Source organism: Oratosquilla oratoria, chromosome 9, assembly GCF_046742065.1.
Source record: "Oratosquilla oratoria isolate Oo_2021 chromosome 9, ASM4674206v1, whole genome shotgun sequence".
NCBI classification, from domain to species: Eukaryota; Metazoa; Arthropoda; class Malacostraca; order Stomatopoda; family Squillidae; genus Oratosquilla; species Oratosquilla oratoria.
In genome coordinates this window covers 87,501-109,703 of record NC_134785.1, presented here as the reverse complement: position 1 = coordinate 109,703, position 22,203 = coordinate 87,501, and the positions used below count along the sequence as shown (strand labels likewise).

Sequence of the window (22,203 nt, the reverse complement as noted above, 5' to 3'; positions counted from 1 at the left end):
CATAACGTTTAAATGTCCAAACGTTCAAAAGTTCAAACGTTCAAAATTTTCAAGACTAAACGTTCAAAACATTCAAACGTCCAAATGTTCATCACATTGGAACATCAAAACGTTCATCACATTCAAACGTTCAAACGTTCATCACATTCGAACGTCCAAACGTTCATTTGTTCGAAGCCCTCCCATTCTCTCCGCTTAATCGCACGGCCGGCAATAGAAATGCATAGAGGTCGTTTATCAAAGAACCAAATAAGTTATTAAACAATAACACGCCTAAATCTACAACGTGATTACATGTAATGGATGACCCTGTTCTCAGATAACGATCTTGTTATACACAGGCGCATTTATTACCCTATTAGATTCATTACTCTGGCCATGGCTGACCTAATATGCTCTATTACTTTCCGTTCCATTACTGAATGCCTAAATACCAGAGAGTGTAGTAATTACCCTCCGCGTGTCATTGGTAATCGTATTGCTTTGCAGTGCACAGGCCGAGTTGTTTTCTTTCCCTCGGCGTTTTAAGTTATCTTGTTGTCTTTTTGTTGTTGTTGTCTTTTGCTTTTTGTCTTTGTCTTTGTCTTTGTCTTTGTCTGTCTTTGTCTTTGTCTGTCTTTGTCTTTGACTTTGTCTTTGTCTGTGTCTGTAAAGCAGTGAAACAAAACATGATGAGGTAATAAAGGGAAATATATAACGATTAAACTTGAAAAAGAAAATTATCTAAAACGAACAAAGAAAAGAAATAGTGACAATGTGTATCTCATAAAATATACCATGTTTATTGAACCACATTACAAAGCATTATGTAATATACATCAATCAACCAAATAACCTATCAGCCATTTTGATTTCATTACTGAACAAAGGACTCTTTCATACCATTCCATGACTCGCACGACTGCGCCAACCTATGCCGTGTCACTCCTGCAAACTTCCCTATATCATCTCTCCACCTTCTGTCTAATCCCCGTCTTGCACGCTTCCCATCTCGCAGTGTCCACTCAGGAACACATTTGCTTCATCGCTCATAATCATTTTGTGCTAACTTACCTGCCCAATTCCACTTCCCATTTTTTACCACTTCCACAATATATTTCCCTCCAGTCTGCTCTCTCGTCCAAATTGCTCTCTTTCTCTCTTTGAGCGTCATTCTCACCTTTGATCTCTTCATTCTCCTCTTTACACTCCTCAGCTTTGCCTCCACCGCCGTTGTCGCTTTCCAAGTTTAACATCCACATATAGGCTGACGTTTCAAAAATAAAGGTAGAGAGCCTCTCATAATCTTATACTCACCAAACACTTTCCAACCAAGTGCAATGCGCCTTTTTATCTTATTACCATGCTGGTTAGTCACTTTCACCATCAGGCCTAAATAATAATACTCTTCAACTTCTTCAAGGCTGTCATCATGGATTATGGTCACCTTGCTTTGACCTTTCGTTTTGAACACTATTTTGATTTCACTTTTATTCATTTCTAAAACCTACTTTGAACACTATTTTGATTTCGCTTTTATTCATTTTTAAAATCTACTTTGAGACTTTCCTTGTTCAAATCTCTCTGTATACTTTGCATGCCTTTTGCTCTTTTGGAAATAAGAATAATGTCATCCACAAATCGCAGGTGATTAGAATATTCGCCATCAATCTTCAAACCTTTTTCTTTCAAATACAACCTTCTGAAAAGCTCTTGCAATCAAACTGTAAATAGTCTGGGTGACATTATATCACCTTGCCGTACTCCTTTCTAGATCTTTGTCGCGATGTGTATATATACATATATATATATATATATATATATATATATATTTATCGGCTGAGAAGAAACCTGCACAGCGAAGCTATATCGGTAATCCCCTACCACACTCCTGGCCAAATGGCCACTTCCGAAAGGGAGTGTGTGGTTGGACATTCCGCATAAATCATCGGAAATTTAAAATTCCCGGCTCTGTGCAGGTGGCGCAAGCGTCTACAACCCCACCTCCCCCTCCCTATCCCCTCCCTTCTTACTCGGCCGCACGGATTGAGCCGTCACTTAGCATCGCGGAACCAGACGAGTCGGTCACTCAACAACCCACCTTCTTTCATGCCGGTAAGTCTGGTTCCAGCTCGTGCTCTTGTGTTCTCGTAGGGAGTTCTCCTGCAGTTTTTCCCCTTTGGTGTTGTGTCCAGACACCTTTGGGACACCCCGTCTATGATTATCATTATTCTATTTTCAGACCAAACGCTTGTGTGTGGAATCCGGCTGCACAGCCAGGATCTCGTCAGACGGCCACCACGACCTCTGCTCCCGCCATGCCCCTTGTTTCTCACAAGCTGGCTTTAACCCCCTAGCCTGCGTTGTGTGCAAAGCGCGGGTTGAGGAGATTCGTGCTGCTCCTCCCAAAACCCGTTCCAAGCTAGCCGCCCTCGGACACCTTCGGGAGGCATGGCGCAGAGCTCGGAAATTGAAATCCGCTGACGACCCCCCCCCTGGTGTGGGCGGATCCGGCGTTAGGAGTGGAATTGGGCCTCGTTCGCCCTCGCCATCCGTCTCCCTATGTCTCCGAGACTTCCGTTGGTGGACAACCTGGGCCTCTCGGAGTACAAGGGGACGAGTCTGATGTTGCGGAGTATGGTGTCCCCGAGCGTCCTCAGGCCTCTCGGCAGCCCCATACATCCGAACATCAAGGGTCCTTAAAACCCTTACGGCTTGCTTTGTCAAGCACCCCCACGAACTCGTCTTCCTCCCTAGTTCACTCACGTGAACCCGGCAGGAAATCTCGCTCGAAAAAGAGGTCTGCCTCACCGAGGTCCAGGACGCTCAGCTTGTCCCCACCCTCCACAGCCTCTCCCCCAATCTCACCCTCCCTTCCTCGCTCTCCTTTTCCTCGCCGTAAATCCCACAAGGGCAGGGAGCCGGAGGACGACACGAGGGGAGAGGGAACTCTGGCCGCCCAAGTGGCTGCCCTCCTTCCGTCCCTGATAGGCCCCGTCCTTGAATCGGCCCTATCACATTATCCGGCCTTTCAGACCGCGCAAATCATAACGCACCCCTCTCCAGAGCAACCTCCTATTGAACCTACGGCTCTAGCCCCCCTCCCACTCTCCCTCCTGGTCCTTCCCTCCGCCCCTCCGTGCCGGCGACAGGTATAGGACTAGAAGGCCCCTCTCAGGAGGAACCCCCCAATCAGACGTCCGTCGGGTTGGACGGGGTGGAGGACCACTACAGTTCTTTTCCTTATCCTCCTACCATGACGGACTCTTTTGAGTTCCGCCCCTTCTCATGGTGTGACCTTCCCCGGTCCTGGGAGTACTCGTTTGGAGAAGATCACAAGCTAGTGGCCTGGTCTCCCGACTACTCGCTACCGGAGGGCTGGAGGAGGAGAGATGACGTTATCCTAAAGTGGGCCAACGACGCGGAGGGGGCTAAGGTTCTATATAAGATTCGACCCCTCTCCGCCCCGGCCTCCACGCCCTCCAGGATTTCCACCTCTAACACTCTGGACGCATTAGGTGCTCTCCTGGAGAACACTCGTTTAAACCCTGATGGGCATATGTTTGTCGACAGGTCGGGGGACTCACCGGCGGTAGCACTCTCCCCAAACGCCTGGTTCCCGCAGGAGAAAGGGGAGAAGGCCTTAGACATCCCTGCTCTCTTCGAGCGGGCCCAAGACCAACCCAAGACGGTTCCTCCTCGACGGCATATCCCTTCATCATTCCCCGTCGTCCTGCCACCACCCTTCGCGCCGGAGGGTCTGCGCGATTGCTTATGGCACTCTGGCAGGGACCCCGCCCTCCCCCATCAACTTAGTGAACCGGAGACTAAGTTGCTGACGACGGAGGCCTCGACCAGACAAGACCTTGCCTCTACCATCTCGACCGTCACGGCAATCGCGATGATGAGGAACTGGCTGACGACGCTCGCCACGAGCTTTGAGGACTTCCCGCGGGAAGAATTGAGGTGAGTGGGATATTTCAATGTATACAGAGGGTCCAGACCTGTCCTGGCGAGAGACGCTCAGGTAGCGTCTTCACCCAGGACGGAGCCTCTTGACTAGCACCCAAGGACGAGGTCGTTCGGAAACGACCTCGGCCTCGCATATGTTATACGTTCTACAATTGAGCGATGTGACTTTATTACACCCTCCGGGGATCGGGATCCTTCTCGCCCTACTAATTTGATTCGCGTGTTTTATGTATGCAGAGACACCCTGGCGGCACTCTCTACCGTGGCAGAGGGTACAGCCAACATGGCGTCATCAGCCCTACCCCCAGCAGCGAGGGCCTTCACCGCGGCTCGTTTGGCAGCTCGTCATTCTGCAGCGCGGTCGGCCCCGGAGATAGCTCGCCGGGGCGTGGTGAGAGCAGCTCCCCTTTCCCGTGGTCTGTTCGACCAGGAAGCGACAGACCGCGTCTTCGCTACGGTCCCGACCGTCATCCAGATCCAACAACCATCCCAACCGAGACCTCGGCCCTTACCTGCTTACAGGTCCCACTCTCTATTCAGGCGCCCGCCCCCATACGCGCGCCAACAACAACAACAACAACAACAACATCAACAACAACAGCGGGCATACCGTCCACCACCCACAGGGAGGATAACCCAGCGCCCGCATCAGCAACAGCCCCAGACATTTCGGCGCCAACAATCGCAACACCACACCTCCTCCCAACCCCAGAGGACCACCAACCAACGAAAACATCAGCAGCAACAACAGCAAAAGTTCAAGAACTTCTGAAGGCCCCCAAGTGGGGTGTCTCCTGGGCTGGCACCACGCGTGGCCTGCGCACGGATGGGCCTCCAGGGTCATCCGCCAGGGACTCACCTGGCCTTGGGTCTCTCTCCCGGTGGGTCTCCTTACCTTTATCCTCTGAGGGAACTGTGGTGATACTCTTACATAGTATGGATAGTAACTTGCCCCAGCCCTTCAGGCTTGGGGGGGGGGGGGGATATACACATTACTACCGATAAGCTGATTCCTTATTCTTTCCTCCCACAGCCACTACGCCACCCTCCCGCGTCATCCAAGGTGTCCTCTTCAGTGCTGCCCCACGTGAGAGACATGAAGGAAAAAGGAATAGTGGAACCAGCGACAGGTCGGGTCTTTCTGTCCCGTCTTTTTACCGTACCAAAGAAAGACCCAGGGAAAACGAGACTGGTTATGGACCTGAGCGCACTGAACAAATTTTTGAAACCCCTGCGATTCAAGATGGTGTCGGTGGCTCAGGTTCGGTCAGTGCTCCGGGAGGGAGACTGGTTAGCGTCCCTGGACCTTCAGGACGCATATTGGCATGTCCCCATCCACCCCCGATTTCGCCGGTTCCTGGCGTTCCAGGTCGGGAGGGAGACGTATCAATTTACCAGACTCCCTTTCGGACTCTCGCTTGCCCCGAGGGTCTTCACAAAGCTAGCGAGAGTGGTAGGCGCACGCTTGGCGGAGGCAGGCGTCTCCACACTCATGTACCTGGACGACTGGTTGATACATTCGCCCACCGAGGAGGGTGCATCAACCAATGTCTCGGTGGCTTTAAGAATCTTGACGGAGATGGGCTTCAAGGTAAACTGGGACAAATCTACCCTCACCCCTACACAAAAACTTCATTGGCTCGGGATCGAGTGGGACACGATCAACGCCTCCCTGTCACTGGCTCCAGACAACGCTCTTCGGACACTCCGCTGTGTCAGGAGGGCATTCTTCTCCCAAACGTTCTCCCGCCGTCAGTGGGAGGGCCTGTTAGGTTGCCTCAACTTCGCGGCCCCGGCCCTTCCACTGGGCCGCTTGAAACACCGACGGCTAACGCGAGAGGTCAACAGGAGCATCCCACTCTTCCCGCGCGACCTTCCCAGGCCGGTACCCTCAACACTCCACAGCTTGTTACGTCCCTGGCTTCGGCCAGGGGTCCTACGCCAGTCAGTCCCATGGTCCCCGCCCCCACCTCGGATAACAGTAGCGACGGACGCCTCGGACATAGGGTGGGGCTTCCAGTCGAGCTGGGGACATCAAGCGTGCGGGGGATGGTCGGAAGAGAGAAGGTCGCTACATATCAACCTTCGGGAGCTGATAGTGGTAAAAGAATGGCTCGAACGGCACCCCGAAATCTCCTACACGAGCGTCCGCTTCGATATGGACAATGTGACGGCAGTACAGTGCGTGCAGAGGCAAGGTACGGCCCGATCAGGTCCACTCCTAGCCCTGTCGGAGGACATCTTCGCCGAGGCATCACGCAGGGCCATTTCTCTCTCGGCGAAGTATGTTCCGGGCCGGGAGAACGAATGGGCGGACGCTCTATCCAGGTTCCGGGAGACATCGGTGGAGTGGCAACTACGTCCACAAGTGTTCGAGTCGCTCTCCCTCCGCTACGGCACCCCGGAGGTGGACCTATTTGCCTCCCCGAGCACGACCCAGCTCCCCCTCTTCCTCTCCTACAACCACAGAACACGCGCAGGAGGCCCGGACGCCTTCACGGAGGACTGGAACCGCTGGAAGTATGTTTACATATTTCCTCCTCCAGCGACAACGGTCCTCCTGAAGGTGGTGCAGACCCTCAGGTCCTTCAAGGGTCGGGTCCTCCTGATAGCTCCCTACTGGCCAGCTCAGCCGTGGTTCGGGGAGCTAATGAAGTGGTGCCCTTCTCCCCTTCTACTAGGGTCAGCCTGCCTGGCCAGCAGCCTTACCGCACCTCTCCAAGCGTCACTTCGACTTCACGCTTGGAGTTTCTACGGGGAGCTCTCGGCCAACTCTTCTCTACAGAGGCAGTAGACAAGATGCTGAGAGCTCACCGTCCATCCTCAGTGCGGCAATATGAATCCTGCTGGCGGAGATTCCAGGACTTCCTTCGGAGACACGCGATAGTGACCATCTCCGCTAGCACAGTTCTGGACTTCCTGTCTTGGCTAGCTGACACCACCAACAGGGCACCGGCGACAATCTCGGCTCACTACGCAGCCCTCGCTGATCCACTCTACTTCGGCATGAACATCACCGACCCACAAAGGGCGCGAAACCTTCTAATGAAGGGGATCCGCGCCTCGAGAGAGCCGAGACGTCAGCCGGTCCTAGCCTGGTCCTTGCATCGTGTTCTGCAGTACCTGACGTTCGAAGGGACCATCATGGAGGAGGAACACTTCCTTCAACGTGCCGTCTTCCTGCTCGCCCTGGCTACGGGTTACAGGGCGTCACAGCTGGCGGCGATCACCCGCCACCAGTCCTTCTCCAAACTGGAGGAGGACTGCTCTGCCCTAACTCTCGCTCCATCACCTACATTCCTAGCCAAGAATGAGCAGGCGGACGACATGATTGGCCCTATCAGAATACCATCCTTCCTGGAGGAAGGAAACCCACACCCGCTGTGCCCGGTCCGTGCGTTTCAAGACTACGTGGAACGCACGGAAGGGGTGTCCGAGGATCATCTCTTCTACAATTCGAAATCTCGGAACCCCCTAACCCCGAGGTCCCTGGCGCGTTTACTTTGCCGCGTTATAGAGAAGGCCGACCCGGGCCATGCCCCCCACGCCCACAACATCAGAGGCCTCGCGGCATCGCTGGCGTTTCTCCGCACCCACTCTGTGGAACGGGTGCAGGACCTTGGGGGCTGGGCATCAGCAACTTCCTTCAGGACACGGTATCTCTACCACTCGATCACCCCTGTCCCATGTGTCGCCATGGGAACGGCTCCACCCCTCTCTTCGCAAGAGAAGGGGGGCAAAGGGCGACCGAGGGGTAGGGGAAGGCCCAGGAACCGCTGAGCAAGATACAATATTCTACATAGAATTTATGCACTATGTAAATTGTACAATATTATTTTTATAAAAAATAAACAAATAAATGAATATATATATATATTGATATTGATATCGATATAAGTACTTGATGCTTTTTGTCTCCCCTCTACTGAATGATAAGATGAATAGTCTCCCATACGAGACACACGTAATAACGGCTTGAGCCCTGTCCTCGACTACAATTTGGGCTTCACCTTCTCCTCCCACCTATCCTCGTCTCATGCATAGCTTCGCTGTGCAGGTTTCTTCTCAGCCGATAATACTTCTTTGTCGCGGCTAGTGCCGCTTAAATCGTTTTTATCGGCTTAAGAAACCTGCACAGATTTAGGGTCCCTCCCTCCTCCCACAGGCGAAGCCTTCATTTCTCATTGAAGTGACGGCTCAATCCGTGCGGCCGAGTAAGAAGGGAGGGGATAGGGAGGGGGAGGTGGGGTTGTAGACGCTTGCGCCACCTGCACAGAGCCGGGAATTTTAAATTTCCGATGATTTATGCGGAATGTCCAACCACACACTCCCTTTCGGAAGTGGCCATTTGGCCAGGAGTGTGGTAGGGGATTACCGATATAGCTTCGCTGTGCAGGTTTCTTAAGCCGATAAAAACGATTTAAGCGGCACTAGCCGCGACAAAGAAGTAATATATACACACACATATACACACATATTTGTCACATGTTTGACCACCATGTCCATACCAACAGTTTTTCCACCAAACTACTTCAATATAATTGTCGTACACTTCCTACGTCTGAAACAAATAGAAGATCCAACGTGTGCACAAACAATAGAGATATACAGATACTACATTATGTATTCTCCTTTTTACTCCTAATGGGGACCCTACATAAAACAGAGGTCCCTATATAAAACACAGTCTTATGGTAATGAAATCCATAAGGTATTTTCTAGATACGTTGGATACAGACACTACTTCGAGAGTTCCAATAGGATACCCTACAGTTAATAAATTCATGGGTCGCCGCTCAGCCGGTTTGGAGTTGATTGTTGACTCAACACTTCCGGTAAAGGCTGCTGTCGTTTGACAACAACTAAAATACAAATCATACCACATGTGATATATATATACACTGATTAATGTTTCTATATCTACCTTGGTCCTACATTTCCATCTTACAGTATGCTTGCAAGCATTACTTTTCTATGTGGCTATAAGAGTGTCTTTGGGGAGCTGATGGTACCGTGCATCATAATACCAATATCATGCCAATTTGTGTTTAGCAAATTAAGTGACATGATGTCCTGGTCAGGAATTATCCTTCGCACCTAGATATGGCAAACGACGATTGGAGTAACCCATAGGTGTCTAATGGATACATAATAGGTAGTTAATAAGTACATGAATAAATATAAATAGATAGGTGTATAAATAAATAGATGAATTATATACAAATTAATGAATAGATAGATGAATAGGTAAATAACTAAATAAATCAATAATAGACGAATAAATAGATAGATGAATATATAGATATGTAAATAACAGAATGAGTAAACTATATCATTATGATCATGAGGCGAGAATTTCAAATCACACAAAAATGTTCATGAAAAAATAAAGAAAATCACGTAGCATATAATTCTAGTAATTAAATATGAAAATGTAGACCACATATAATTTAGGGACGATCCCAGAACCTAATGAGGTTTAATAATACCGTAGTATGCCAGGCTGTGTAATGCCACAAACGTCAGCGCGGTATAACGTAGATGTATAGCCCAAAATCACACTATGGGCACGCACACACGAACGCGGGCAAACACACACATATGCATATAATTATATGTATACATACACATATATGATACATATATACACACATATACATGCACATATATGATATATACATATATATGGAGACATACACACACACACACATATACATATATATATATATATATATACACACATTAAAAATTATGTATACGCATATATATGTGTCACATACATACAAACACACACACACACACACACACACATATACATATATGCAAAAAAGTTATGTATACGCATACATATGTATCATATATACACACACGCACACACACACATACACACACACACACACACACACACACACACACACACACACACACACACACACACACACACACACACACACACACACACACACATATGTGTGTGTGTGTTGGGTGCCTATGCGTCTGGGAGGGCGGGGTGCAGATGATCACGTGACCGACAATTAGCGCTGGTCATGCCCCTCTGACTCCTCTCAAGGGGAGGAGGAGGAGTGGGAAGGGAGGAGGGGGGAAGTAAGGAGGAGGAGTGGGGAGGAGAGGGGGGGGAGAGGGGAAGGAAGAAGGAGGAGAGGGGAAGGGAGGAGGAGGGGGAGGCAGAGGAGGAGATAGGGAAAAGGAGTAGGAAGAAGAGTACTTGAATATCAGAGTAGGAATGGAGAAGGGAGGAGGAGGAGAGGGGAAGGGAGCCGGAGGAGGAGGTGGGAAGAGGGAGGCGGAGGAGGAGGTGGGAGGAGGGAGGCGGAGGAGGAGGTGTTGAAAGGGACTAGGAAGAAGACTACATGAATATCTGAGATGGAGGAATGGGGAGGGGGAGGAGGGGAAGGAAGGAAAGGGGGGAGGGGGAGGAGGGGAAGGAAGGAAAGGGGGGGAAGGGAAGGGGGAAGGAGGAGGTGAGAAAGGGAAGGGGAGGTGGGGAAAGGGAAAAGGAAGAAGAGTCAATAAATATCAGAGTAGGAGGAGTGTGGGAGAGAGGAGTGGAGGAGAAGAGAGTGAAGAAAAAGATGAAGAAAGTAGGTGAAGGAAAGGGAGAGTTTGTGGGAAATAGGAAGAGAAAGAGAAACAGGAGGAGGAAGAAAAGGAAGAGGAAGAGAGGAGCAGGAACAGGAGCAGCAAGAGAAGACCAGGAAGATTAGAGTAAAAGAATGAGGAGGAGAAGCAAGAGAAAGGAGGAGTACGAGGAGGAGGAGGAGGAAGCGGAGGAGAAGGAGGATAAAGAAGAGGAAGAGGACGAGGAGGAAGAGGAGGAGGAGGAGTAAAGGGAGGAAGAGGAGGGAAAGTAAGAGAAGGAGGAGGAGTAAGAGGAGGAGGAGGAGGAGTATTAAGAGGAGGAGGAGGAGGAGGAGGATTAAGAGGAAGAGGAAGAGGGGAGGATAAAAAAAAATGAAAGACAAGAGGTGAAGAGGAAGAGGAAGAGGCGGCTGCATTTGGAACCATGGGCACAAGACATCTCATTGGGGAAATCCACAGTGACAGTTGATGACGATAACTACAAACGCAGACTACAAGAAGAGTTGCAACACTAAGGCAGCTCGCACACCACAACCATTTGCATGAAACTGATCGCGGGGCGTAACACTGTATGTATGTGTGTGTGTGTGTGTGTGTGTGTGTGTGTGTGTGTGTGTGTGTGTGTGTGTGTGTGTGTGTGTGTGTGTGTGTGTGTGTGTGTGTGTGTGTGTGTGTGTGTGTGTGTGTGTGTGTGTGTGTGTGTGTGTGTGTGTATGTGTGTGTGTGTGTGTGTGTGTGTGTATTCACTTGGTCTTTGGATCACGTGTTGGACTCGTGATCGACAGCTATTTCCCTCCTGGAAGAGAGCTCAGAGCTCGTAGGTCCGATCTATGGGTAATGCTATGACCTTGCACACACACACCCCCAACTCCCCGCCCACGAGAGTCAGAGTAACGACCCGAAGCGCAGCGGTACCGAAATAATTTCGGCCCTGGGCAGGATTCGAACCAGGAACTCCAGGCCACTATCGTGGCAGTTCAGTGTGTGTGTGTGTGTGTGTGTGTGTGTGTGTGTGTGTGTGTGTGTGTGTGTGTGTGTGTGTGTGTGTGTGTGTGTGTGTGTGTGTGTGTGTGTGTGTGTGTGTGTGTGTGTGTGTGTGTGTGTGTGCGCGCGCGCGACCGGTTTCATGCAACTATTGCATCGGTGTACAAACTGCCTAACATCACAAGAGAAGGAATAGCTGCTTTCGGCGTCCAAATGTTCTAGAGATGAAATTCATCTGTATTTGACTTTGATACAAAATGTTCGTATGATGTTTAGATGAAGATAAAAATGGCCTGTGAGTTACTTGTCTTGATTTTATTTTTTTCTTATTCATTCATTCATTCATTTACTCTCATTTATTCATTCATTCATCTTTTCTTATGATTTCACTTTTTCTATTTGATTTATTTGTTGTTGTTGATTATTGCTGATATTGTTATCGTTGTTATTGTTATTGTTAGCTTTTAAACTCAAACTCAGAGAACCCTTAAGCAAGGCCATCCTGCCCACGTGAAGGCAAACGAAAAAATAAAAAATAAAGTAAAGGCAATTCAAGGGATTAAATAAATCAAGAGATTTTCAGTTCCTTAGGAAAATATACATATACCAAAAACCCCCTTACAAACAAAGGCATACTCGTAAAATCCACTCCCACCCATTCCATCCCCGACATACTCTACTCCCCTCTACCCTCTTCCCTCCCTCTTAGCTTAGCCTCTCTTTGATGACGGGTCATCCCTGCATCTCGCCCACTGCCCTGGGTCAGAAGTAGTGTTGCAAGACAATACATCCACAGCAAGGCCGCTTCATTAAATCGGCGATCCCTCCTCTCCGTCTCCTCATGCAGACATGAAGAAGACGTGGAGAAACCTCTTCGGGCTGCGTCAATTTTTTTTTTCACACATTCTCCCTCACCCCCATCCCCCACTCACTCCCTTTCATGCATCACAGCATCATCCATACACAATCATTTTCCATTCACCCCTATCGTCTGTCTTCTCCCGTCCTTCTTCAACAGACATTCCCCTCTTTCTCAGTGCCCCTTTTACCCCATCCATCCATCTCTCCTCCTCCTCACCTCCTCGTGTCTCACTCTATCCAGCCTAGTAACCCCTATCATACTTCTCAGGCACCTCATCTCAAACACGTTCAAACTCCTCCTCTCTTCCTCTCTTATGTTCCATGTTTCCGCCACATACAGTGCTGTCGACACAATCAATACTTCATATAATCTCGTCCTAACATCCATTCCCAAATGTCTATTTCTCATTACACTTTTTAATCCCCCAAGGCATTTACTTGCTTCTCTCAATCTACATTCTACCTCCACCTCCACTTCTCCCTTTCCCACCACACTAGCACCCAAGTATCTAAAACTATCTACTTCCTCCAGTCTCTCTCCCTTAGTATTCACTTCCGATCTGCTGCCACTTTCTCACCTTGTTCATCTCATCGCCTTACTTTTACCCACATTTATCTTCAATTTCCTTCTTTTGCACACCTTCCCAAACTCTGTCACTAGCTTCCTCAATCCCTCCTCTGATCCTGCTACAAGCGCAAAGTCGTCAGGAAATAACAAATGGCTTATCTCCCACTTTTCTCAATTTTCTTTAAGTACCTCCAATCCTCCACCCATTACCCTTGCACTTACCTCTCGCACCACCCCATCCATGTATAGATTGAATAGCCAGGACAACATAACACATCCCCGACGAAGTCCCACCTTTACCTCAAACCACTCATTCTTTCCATTTCTGATTCTAACACAAGCTCTACTATTCTCGCAAAAACTCTTGACTCCTCTTAACAGCTTTCCTCCTATCCCATATATCTGCAATACCTCCCACAGTGCCTTCCTGTCTACCCTGTCATAAGCCTTTTTCAAATCCATAAAGGCCCAAAAAACATCCTTAAAGCTTTCCTAAAGTTTTCTCAGATACTTGTTTTACCACAAAAATATGACCCACGCAACCCCTACCTGTCCTAAGCCCACACTGTTCCTCACCAATTATTCCCTCTATTCCTCTTCTAATTTTCTCAATCAAGACCCTCCCAGACGTCTTCCCGACCACACTTAACAAACTGATCCTCTGAAGCTACTACACTCACACTTGTCCTCCTTTCCCTTTTAAATTGGAACTATACAGGCACTCATCCAGTCCTCCGGCACTCTACCTTCTCTTAAGCAAACATCACTGTATCTCCCTTTTTAGACATTCTGCACGACACCCATCCAACCCAGGTGCTCTCATCATCTTAGTAACTGCCCTCACCTCATCTTTCCTTATTTCTCCTCCATTTTTCTCACTCATCACTGCCATTTTCTTAGCGCTTCCCACTGCAACTACATTTCCCTCCCTATCCTCCTTCACATCTCCCCTTTACTGCCTTCTCTTCCATTATCATCTCTCTATTTGCACCTTTTACCTTTTCTTCTCTACGTGATTCGCCTCCTCTTTCTCTCTTAATTTCTTTCCAAAACATATTTTTATTACTTTCAAAAATTCCTGTCATACTCTTACCTCATTTCACATCCGCTCTCCTCTTTGTCTCCTTTATCTTATGCTTTACTTCTCTTCCTTTTTTTTTTTTGTACCTTTCATATGATTCTCTCGTCCTATTTCGTAACCAATCTGAGAAAGCTCGCTTCTTCTCCTCTACAACCTTCATTCCTTCCTCAACCCACCACTCACTACCCTTCCTTCTGTTTCCTCTCAGCCTCCTTGTTCCGCATACCATCTTTGCACACCTTGTGACTCCCTCCTTGAATCCCCATTCCTCCTTCACTCCTATTTCTACTCTATCCTTCACTCCCTTCCACCCCTCTCTCAGCTTCTTCTTGTACTCATCCTTTTCTTTCTCATTTAAACATTTCACTTTAATCACCTCCCTATCTTCTGTCCTTTTCCCCTTTCTCCATCTATCCTCCACTCTCAACTTACCTTCCACCAAAAAATTACCTAATATTCCCCCACTCTCTCCCCTTAGAAAATGTACATTCTTAACTCTCCTTACTATTCTCCTGGATACCACTATACGAGTATAGTCCATTTTAACCCTATCTATCACCCTTCTATCCACTACCCTCTCATATGAGTACTTATGCTTGATTTTCTTCATAAACATTGTATTTGCTATCATCAACTCTCAAGACAAATATCCACCATCAACTCTCCACTATGATTTTTTCCTGGAACTCCATACTTCCTAACCACTCCGTCTATTGATTCATTTCCTACACTAGCATTTAGGTCTCCCAATACAACTACATTGTCATTTCTTCCTAAACCCTCAATTCACGCATTTAAATCTATCCAAAAGACCTCCCTTTCCTTTACAGTCTTCTCACTACCAGGTCATATGCACTTACAAAAACCCACATCTCCTATCCCAGTTTCACCTTCAGCCACATTAACCTTGAAAAAACTCATTCCATTCAACCACACGCTTACCTTTCTCTTCACTTACTAGTATAGCCACCCCTTCTCTCCCTCGTCCTCTCTTCACTCATGAGATCCTCCCAAATACACTCCCAAACTTAAACTATCCCATCCCTTTCAACTTAGTTTCACTCAATGCCAACACATCCATCTTTCTTCTCACAAACATACTGCCTATCTCTTCCCTTTTGCTCTCATCTGTACCACATCCACGCACATTAAAAAACCATACCTTATGGTACTGGTTGGAAAACTCCTCCTGGACATTCTTATGCCATTGCTTTATTTTTTAGGAATATCCACTTTGGGACTACAGGGAGAAGGATACCTAGTCCTATCCCCGTCCCGTTTTTGTCCCCTTATACAACTCAAGTGGAAATACTTGGTGGCAGTATTCTTTTCCCCCACCAAAGGGTTCGGCGAAATGAGAAAATGAATCTTAAGAGAAGTGGTACAGGACAGTAACAAGAGTGTGTGGGGGGGGGCAGCATAACGGAGGGACAGTCACATTGTAATAAAATATTACCATTTCTCTATGTATAGAGATTTCCTCTACCACAGACAAAATGATGTGTGTCTCTGGTTCGTAGGGGCGCCCCATATAGGCCCTAAAGTATCAGCTGCATGCTACGTGTCAGCTTTTAACGCCACAATAACATGCAGTCAATAACCCATTAGGAGAATAAATGAATAAATCAATTAATTCAAATTCTCAATGATGAGGTTCAAAATGAGCCAAGAGCTTTATCCACCCGTCCATCACTACCCAATTTTTGTTTATTTAGTACATCAACACATTCTATATATTCGGTTCTAACTTTCATTCTGTATACTATAATTCATTTATCACTTATCTTCCCTTTACAACAATAAATTTTTATTCAATTTGTTTAAAATTACCTGTTTCCATATGTTACCTCTTTATATGATATTTTATTAAATTTTCATCTATTTATTTTCATATCTTTATTTATAGTTTCATTACTTATCCCCTTCTCCTTCCACTCCCTTTTCCTCCACCTCACTTCTACTCTACATCCTCTTTGCATTCTCCCCTCTACTTTCCCTTCTACTTCTTCCCCTCTACCCCCCCTCCTCTTTCTTCCCCTCTACTCCCCCCCCTTCTCCTTCTTCCCCACCCCCCGCGTGCCCTCTGACACCCGGCCATTGTGGCCGGCGTGTCAACCAGCGTGTCAACCGGCAAGCCATGAAGAAGACTAAGACGTAATGACACCCAACGACAAACCCGGGTCTCTATGTAGACCATCAACGCGGTAACGCCTTTCAAGGACTTATTTTCTATCTAAGTAAACGCAATTTTAATCACTCTAGGAGCCCGGACGCAAGCTTAAGTGAGGACCACAGAGGTCGAGACCCTTTTCTGATAGAGTCTGGCCTCCCCAACGATCTCAAAGACTGAATGGAATTGTCTATTCGGAACCGGAATCGAGGGCTTCAAGAGCGTCGCCGTGTTGAACCGGGAACCTCAACAAAACATCTAACTGCCGACAGGATCGTCTTTCCTCTCGTTCGGTCCTTTATGACCTCACAGGAATTATCTTCTCTCCTCCTCCTCCTATCCTCCTCCTCCATCTCTCTGTCTGTCTTTGCCCTTGCGCTCCTCCTCCACCTCCTCCACTTCCATCTCCATCTCTCACTCTTCTCTTCATTAATCTTTCTCCCCTTTCCTCCTACTCTTCTAGCTTTGCTTCTTCCTATTGCATACATACATAGATACAAACATACATACAAAAATACATATATATTGTAATTACATATATAAATCCATACATAAGTATATACATATATAATCACATACATAATTACACACATATGTATACAAACATATATCAACAAACCTCTCACCACATGGTCAGCCTTAACATACTTTATTCTGGCTAAAAACAGTCTGACTCAGGCGATCTTCTTATGGTCTGAGAAGTAGTCTTTCTTGTACTGCCTAAACACATGTTGCTAATAAGACCCCATTGGGCAAAAGAACACGACTTTTTGTCCAGAACTGTCAGGCATAATGCTTTACGACTCGCTGGATAGGCTTAGTAAGCGTTAATAAATTCTTAGTAACGCCGTCATAGGATAGTTTAATTATGTATATAATTATTATGTCTGCCACACACGCCGGGCGGAGGGGGGAACGGGGTGGGAAGGGGAAGGTGGGTGGGGGAGAAGGGAGAGGTGGAAGAGGGAGAGGGGCTGGGGTAAGGGAGAATGGGAGGGGGGCAGGGTAGGAGTGGAAGGGGGAGAAGGGAGAGGGGGAAGAGGGAGAGGAGTGGGGTAAGGGAGAAGGGGAGGGGGCAGGGGAGGGAGGAGGGGAGGGAAGCACTGGGAGGGGGAGAAGGAAGAGGATGAAGAGGGAGAAGGGGGAGAAAGGAGGGGGATTGTAATGGAGTACAGCATTCTTTCTCGTTCAATTAAGTGACGTTCATCACAGCTGTATCTTTTGGCCAAAGACAGACTCTTTTGTTCAATTTGAGAGATAGACACCGGGGTCGACGTGGGCTCTTTAACGATCGAAACCCCAGCGTGGTTCAAGAAATACCCCATCAGATGAATGAAATTGTCTGACGCCTTTGAAAAATAGATCTATGAAATGCAACACCATATTAGAAGTGATAACTCCTTCAACCAGATATCCGTATCTATATTCATATTCATATGTATATATATATATATATATATATATATATATATATATGTATATATATACATATATAATATATATATTATATATATATATATATATATATATATATATATATTTGTATGTTCTGCCAAGGGATTCGAACCCTAACCTGTCCGTGCATAATCACGAAGTCAAGACACTAGCGACTGAGCTACGTGCGATGGTTCAAAAGGACTGTACAAGTCCCCGACCACACATCACGTAGCTGCAGAAGACGTAGTCTTAAATATTTGTATTTATATCCATATCCATATTCACATTAATACTTATATTCATATATATATATTTTCATATTCATGTTTATATTCATGTTCATATTCATATATGTATTCATATATATAAATATATATATATATACATATATATATATATGTATATATATACATATATATATATATATATATATATTCATATTCACATTGATACTTATATTCATATAAGTATATATATATATATATATATATATATATTCATATCTATATTCATGTTTCTATCCATATTCATATATCTTACGTCAAAACTGGAATTCACACGATAAGAAGGTTCAAAGATTAAAAAACGCCAACATATCCGTAGTGATCTTGTGTTCATTCAAAAAGAATTACTTTTAGGAGGATCTGATTCCTTCTTGCATATACCCCAGAATCCTTTACATCAGTCACATGACCCAGGGAGCCATTTTGTGGTCAAATCATTTTCGCTCGCGTTTATTGTTTGTTCTTGCTCTTGATTTCTGCTATTGGTTTGGTCACTGAATATGCTGGATTGTTGTGCATTTGGATGTGCCAATAGTCCCTTTATACAGAGTCCGTTTATGCAGTCTCATTTTACAGAGAGCTGCGACAGCTCCGGACGCGCCGCCATTTTGTGGCCATTTTGCGATTTTGTCGCAAATCTCTAAGAGTTTGTGTTGGCTTATCGTATTATCACACTAGGCTTTCACGGTCATCACCAGCGCCGACAGTTGAAAGTTCGTTTAAGTAAAAAGGACTTCGGTTACAATATTCAATTTTTTTTTTCAAATATTCAAATATCAAACCTATACGAATGTTAGGCATATTGCTGAAATGTTCTTAGACAAATCTAGATTTCTGTAAGCAAAGTCATATTTTAGTTATCCAAACTGAGGTTGGAGGTAGGATGTGGGATGAAAAATAACCCAGTTTGATAACTCCCTAACGCAAGGCGATTATATTCGGCTTAGAAGGACTTATGGTCTGTAAGGGATTTTTGTGATTTTTTTTTCATAGGTAAGGTATGTTCATTGGCAATACAGTATTTACATTGTTAGCCTACAGTAGCAACAACAACGGCAGCAGCCGCAACACCACCACCACCACTAACAAAATTAACAATAACAACAACAACAGAACACACAAAATATATCTACCACAAACCAAAACACTTCCCTCCCCCTACCTCTCCTCCTCCTCCTCCTCCTCCAACGAGCAATCCAAATTAAGTAGATAAATGATAAGGCCACACCCCCCTTGTTCTCTCCACCAATCACAGCGAACCTTGCCCAGCTTGCTTGCTCAGAACTGATCACGAGTGTGACCTTAATGAGACTGCCCTCAGTTGAAAGAAATCACGCTGCGCAGGCGACGCAGCACAGAGCATAATTCCTGTCGCTGAGTCGAAGTACAGTTTCTACTTCTCTCTTTCACTTGAAATGTTTCTAGATGTAATATCTCAGCTTATCAATAGAGAGAGAAGTTCAAACTGTACCTCAATTCATAAACAGGAAGTCTGCCTTTGCTCCCCTGTGCTACGTCGCCTGTGTCACCTACGCCTCAGTTTACGCTTAGGCTAAACGCCACTGGCCTGTAGGATTTAATACATGTATTCAACATGAATAAAAAATTAGCAAAAAAAAAAAAAAACGTTTTCGACATCTAAAACAAAATGTAGTACTCAGTAATGAATCCAATTGTCCTCTTGCGAATTTCGTCAAACGGTTTCAGTCAGCGGAGGGGGAAGGCTCCTCTCTCCTCCTCCCTTCTCCCCTAACCCCCCTTACACCCCTGACCCCCCTTACCCCCATTACCCCCGTTGCCCGTTAATCTGCTAATTACTTGCAGCTCGTGTAAGGCGTCGGGTCTCATGTTCGAACTCTTCGTCAAAGGGTGAGCCGGGAGAGAGGAGGAGGAGGAGGTAGGAGGAGGGGAGAAGAGGGAGAGGAGGTAGGGGAGAGAGGGGGAGGAGGTAGGGAAAGAAGAGAGGGGGAGGGGAGAGAGGGGGAGAGGAGGTAGGGGAGAGTGGAAGGGGGGAGGAGGGGAGGGAGAGAGGAGGAGGAGGAGGTAGGGGGAGGGAGAAAGGAGGAGAAGGAGGTAGGGGAGGGAGGAGGTAGGGGGAGGGAGAGAGGACAGGGAGGAAGTAGGTGGAGGGAGAGAGGAGGGGGAAGAGGTAGGGGGAGGGAGAGAGGATGCGAAGAGGTAGAGGGAGGGAGAGAGGAGTGGGAAGAGGTAAAGGGAGGGGGAAGAGGTAAGGGGAATGGGAGAGGATGTATGGGGGAGAGGAATGGAGGAGGTAAGGGGTAGAAAGTAGGGGGTTAAAAGGGATGTGGTAAGGAGAAGTTGGTAAGCAGTAAGGGATATGAGAGATGGATTAGGGATAAAGATTAGGGGATAGGGGTTAATGATTAGGGAATAGAGGATAAAGGATAAGGGGTAGGGGTCAGGAGGGATGTAGTAGGGGGTAGGGGGTAAGGGGGCATAGGGAGTAAGGGGTAAGGGGTCGGGGATAGAGGGTAGAGGGTAGAAATAAAGGGTAGGGGTAGGGGGTAGGGTATAGGAGGCAAGAGGTAGAGGGTAGGGGGTAATGAGTAAGGGGTAGGGGGTAGGGGATAGGGGGTACAGGGTACGGGGTAGTGGGCAGGGGGTAGGTTGTAAGGTGAAGAGGGTAGGGGGAAGAGGATAGGAGCGAGGGAGAAGTAGGGAGAATGTAGTAGAGAAGAGTTTGGTAAGGAAAGGAGAGTGAGAATCTGAAAAGGGTGAGGTAAGGGTGAGGGGAAGGTAAGGAGAGGAGAAGGGGAGATGAGGAGGGGAGAAGGGGAAATGAGGGAGGGAAAGAGGGAGGTAAAGGAGAGGGAGGGAATGGTGAGGGAGGTCAAGGGAGAGGTGAGGGAGGTCGTGGGGGAGGAGGTGAGGGAAATCGGGGGGGAGGTGAGGGAGGGAGAGTGGATTGTGAGAGAGAAAAAATGGGAGGTGAGGGAGGGAAAGGAGGAGGTAAAGAAGGGAGAGGGGGAGGTAAGGAGAGGAGATGGTGAGGTAAAGGAAGGAGAGAGAAGATATAGAAGAGAGAGAAGAGAGGGAAAAGAGAGAAGAGAGGGAAGAGAGAAGCGAAATGAAAGAAAAGAGAAAGGAAATGAGAGGATAAAGAGAGAAGAGAGAAGAGAAAATAGAAAAGAAAAAAGAGAGAAAAGAAAGAGTAAAGAAGAGAGAGAGAAAGAGAGAGAGAGAGAAAGAGAGAGAGAGAGAGAGAGAGAGAGAGAGAGAGAGAGAGAGAGAGAGAGAGAGAGAGAGAGATGAAGAAAATAAGATAGCTATGAAGATGACTTTTCTCTGACACCATGTCAGTATTGGTACCGTTCCTGTGAAAGGTGAATACTGTCTCGTGATTTCATTCGTTCATTTATTTGTTTACTTATTGATCTTATTATATACAAAAAAGACTTACAATTTTATTGGTGCCTAAAGACAAACGCTTGAACATACATAAGGGCGAATCAACTATCTATTAATATACTAAAATGACCTTAATAGAGTCCCACTGTAGGTCACTATAAACCATTATGATCCTTCAACCCATTTATCCACACAGATTGTGACTTTAAATAGTGATGTCATAGCTAGGATGCTAATGGTGATATCAGTGGTAATAGTAATGGGCGCGGTAATAGTATATTGGAAAATTCAGGCATTACTGATATTTTTCTGAATGTCGTCACATGATTTTATTAACAGGATTCTCTGATCTATGAAAGATTAAATCTATATTTGGACAATTCATCTATCGATGTTTATTTATTTTTTTATTTATCTATTGATTTATTCATATATATTTTTTTCCTATCTATTCTTTGCCTATTTATTTTGCTAATCAAATTCACTTAATTCACGTATTTATTGATTTATTTATGTATATTTTTTTCTATTTTATCTCCTGAGGATGTTATTTAGCTAGACCAGTGCTCTCTGCAGAAATGCAAGAAAACCAAAAATTCCTTTTATCCATTAAAGCAAAATTTTAAAGATTTAAACCACCCTTTGTGAACATTTCACCCACGGACGTTTGGGCATGCATTCTCAACCTTTCCCAGTGTTCCAACCCCCCCCTTCTCCTCCTCCTCTCCTCCTCCTCCTCCTCCTCTTCCTCCTCTTCCTTCCCCCCTTCTTCTTTTCTCTCCCCGTTCCCTCCTTTCCCCTTATTTAATCTCAAGCATATGTATCTCAACTTGTACTTGAAAAAGCTGTAATAAGCGAACCGTCGTACAAATAAAGGCTCCGTCCTCATATGGTGTTT

General features: G+C 46.5%; 2 protein-coding genes across 2 annotated transcripts in view; both read left to right on the top strand.

Moving 5' to 3' along the window:
* The first annotated feature begins 1,839 nt into the window (after nt 1-1,839).
* LOC143028128 (uncharacterized) lies at nt 1,840-2,831 on the top strand. The gene is made up of 2 exons (XM_076189761.1): nt 1,840-2,094; nt 2,222-2,831. Exons 1-2 carry the CDS (start codon nt 2,089-2,091, stop codon nt 2,603-2,605), a joined length of 390 nt encoding a protein of 129 aa, XP_076045876.1. The 5' UTR covers nt 1,840-2,088; the 3' UTR covers nt 2,606-2,831.
* A 1,802-nt stretch (nt 2,832-4,633) lies between these two features.
* LOC143027896 (uncharacterized) overlaps nt 4,634-22,203 on the top strand; it is a 42,331-nt gene continuing 24,761 nt past the window's right edge. Inside the window, exons 1-3 of the mRNA XM_076189541.1 lie at nt 4,634-4,832; nt 4,985-7,030; nt 8,674-8,786. Coding sequence (XP_076045656.1) covers nt 4,778-4,832; nt 4,985-7,030; nt 8,674-8,786 — 2,214 coding nt within the window. The 5' untranslated portion in view covers nt 4,634-4,777. The remainder of the gene's footprint in view (nt 4,833-4,984; nt 7,031-8,673; nt 8,787-22,203) is intronic.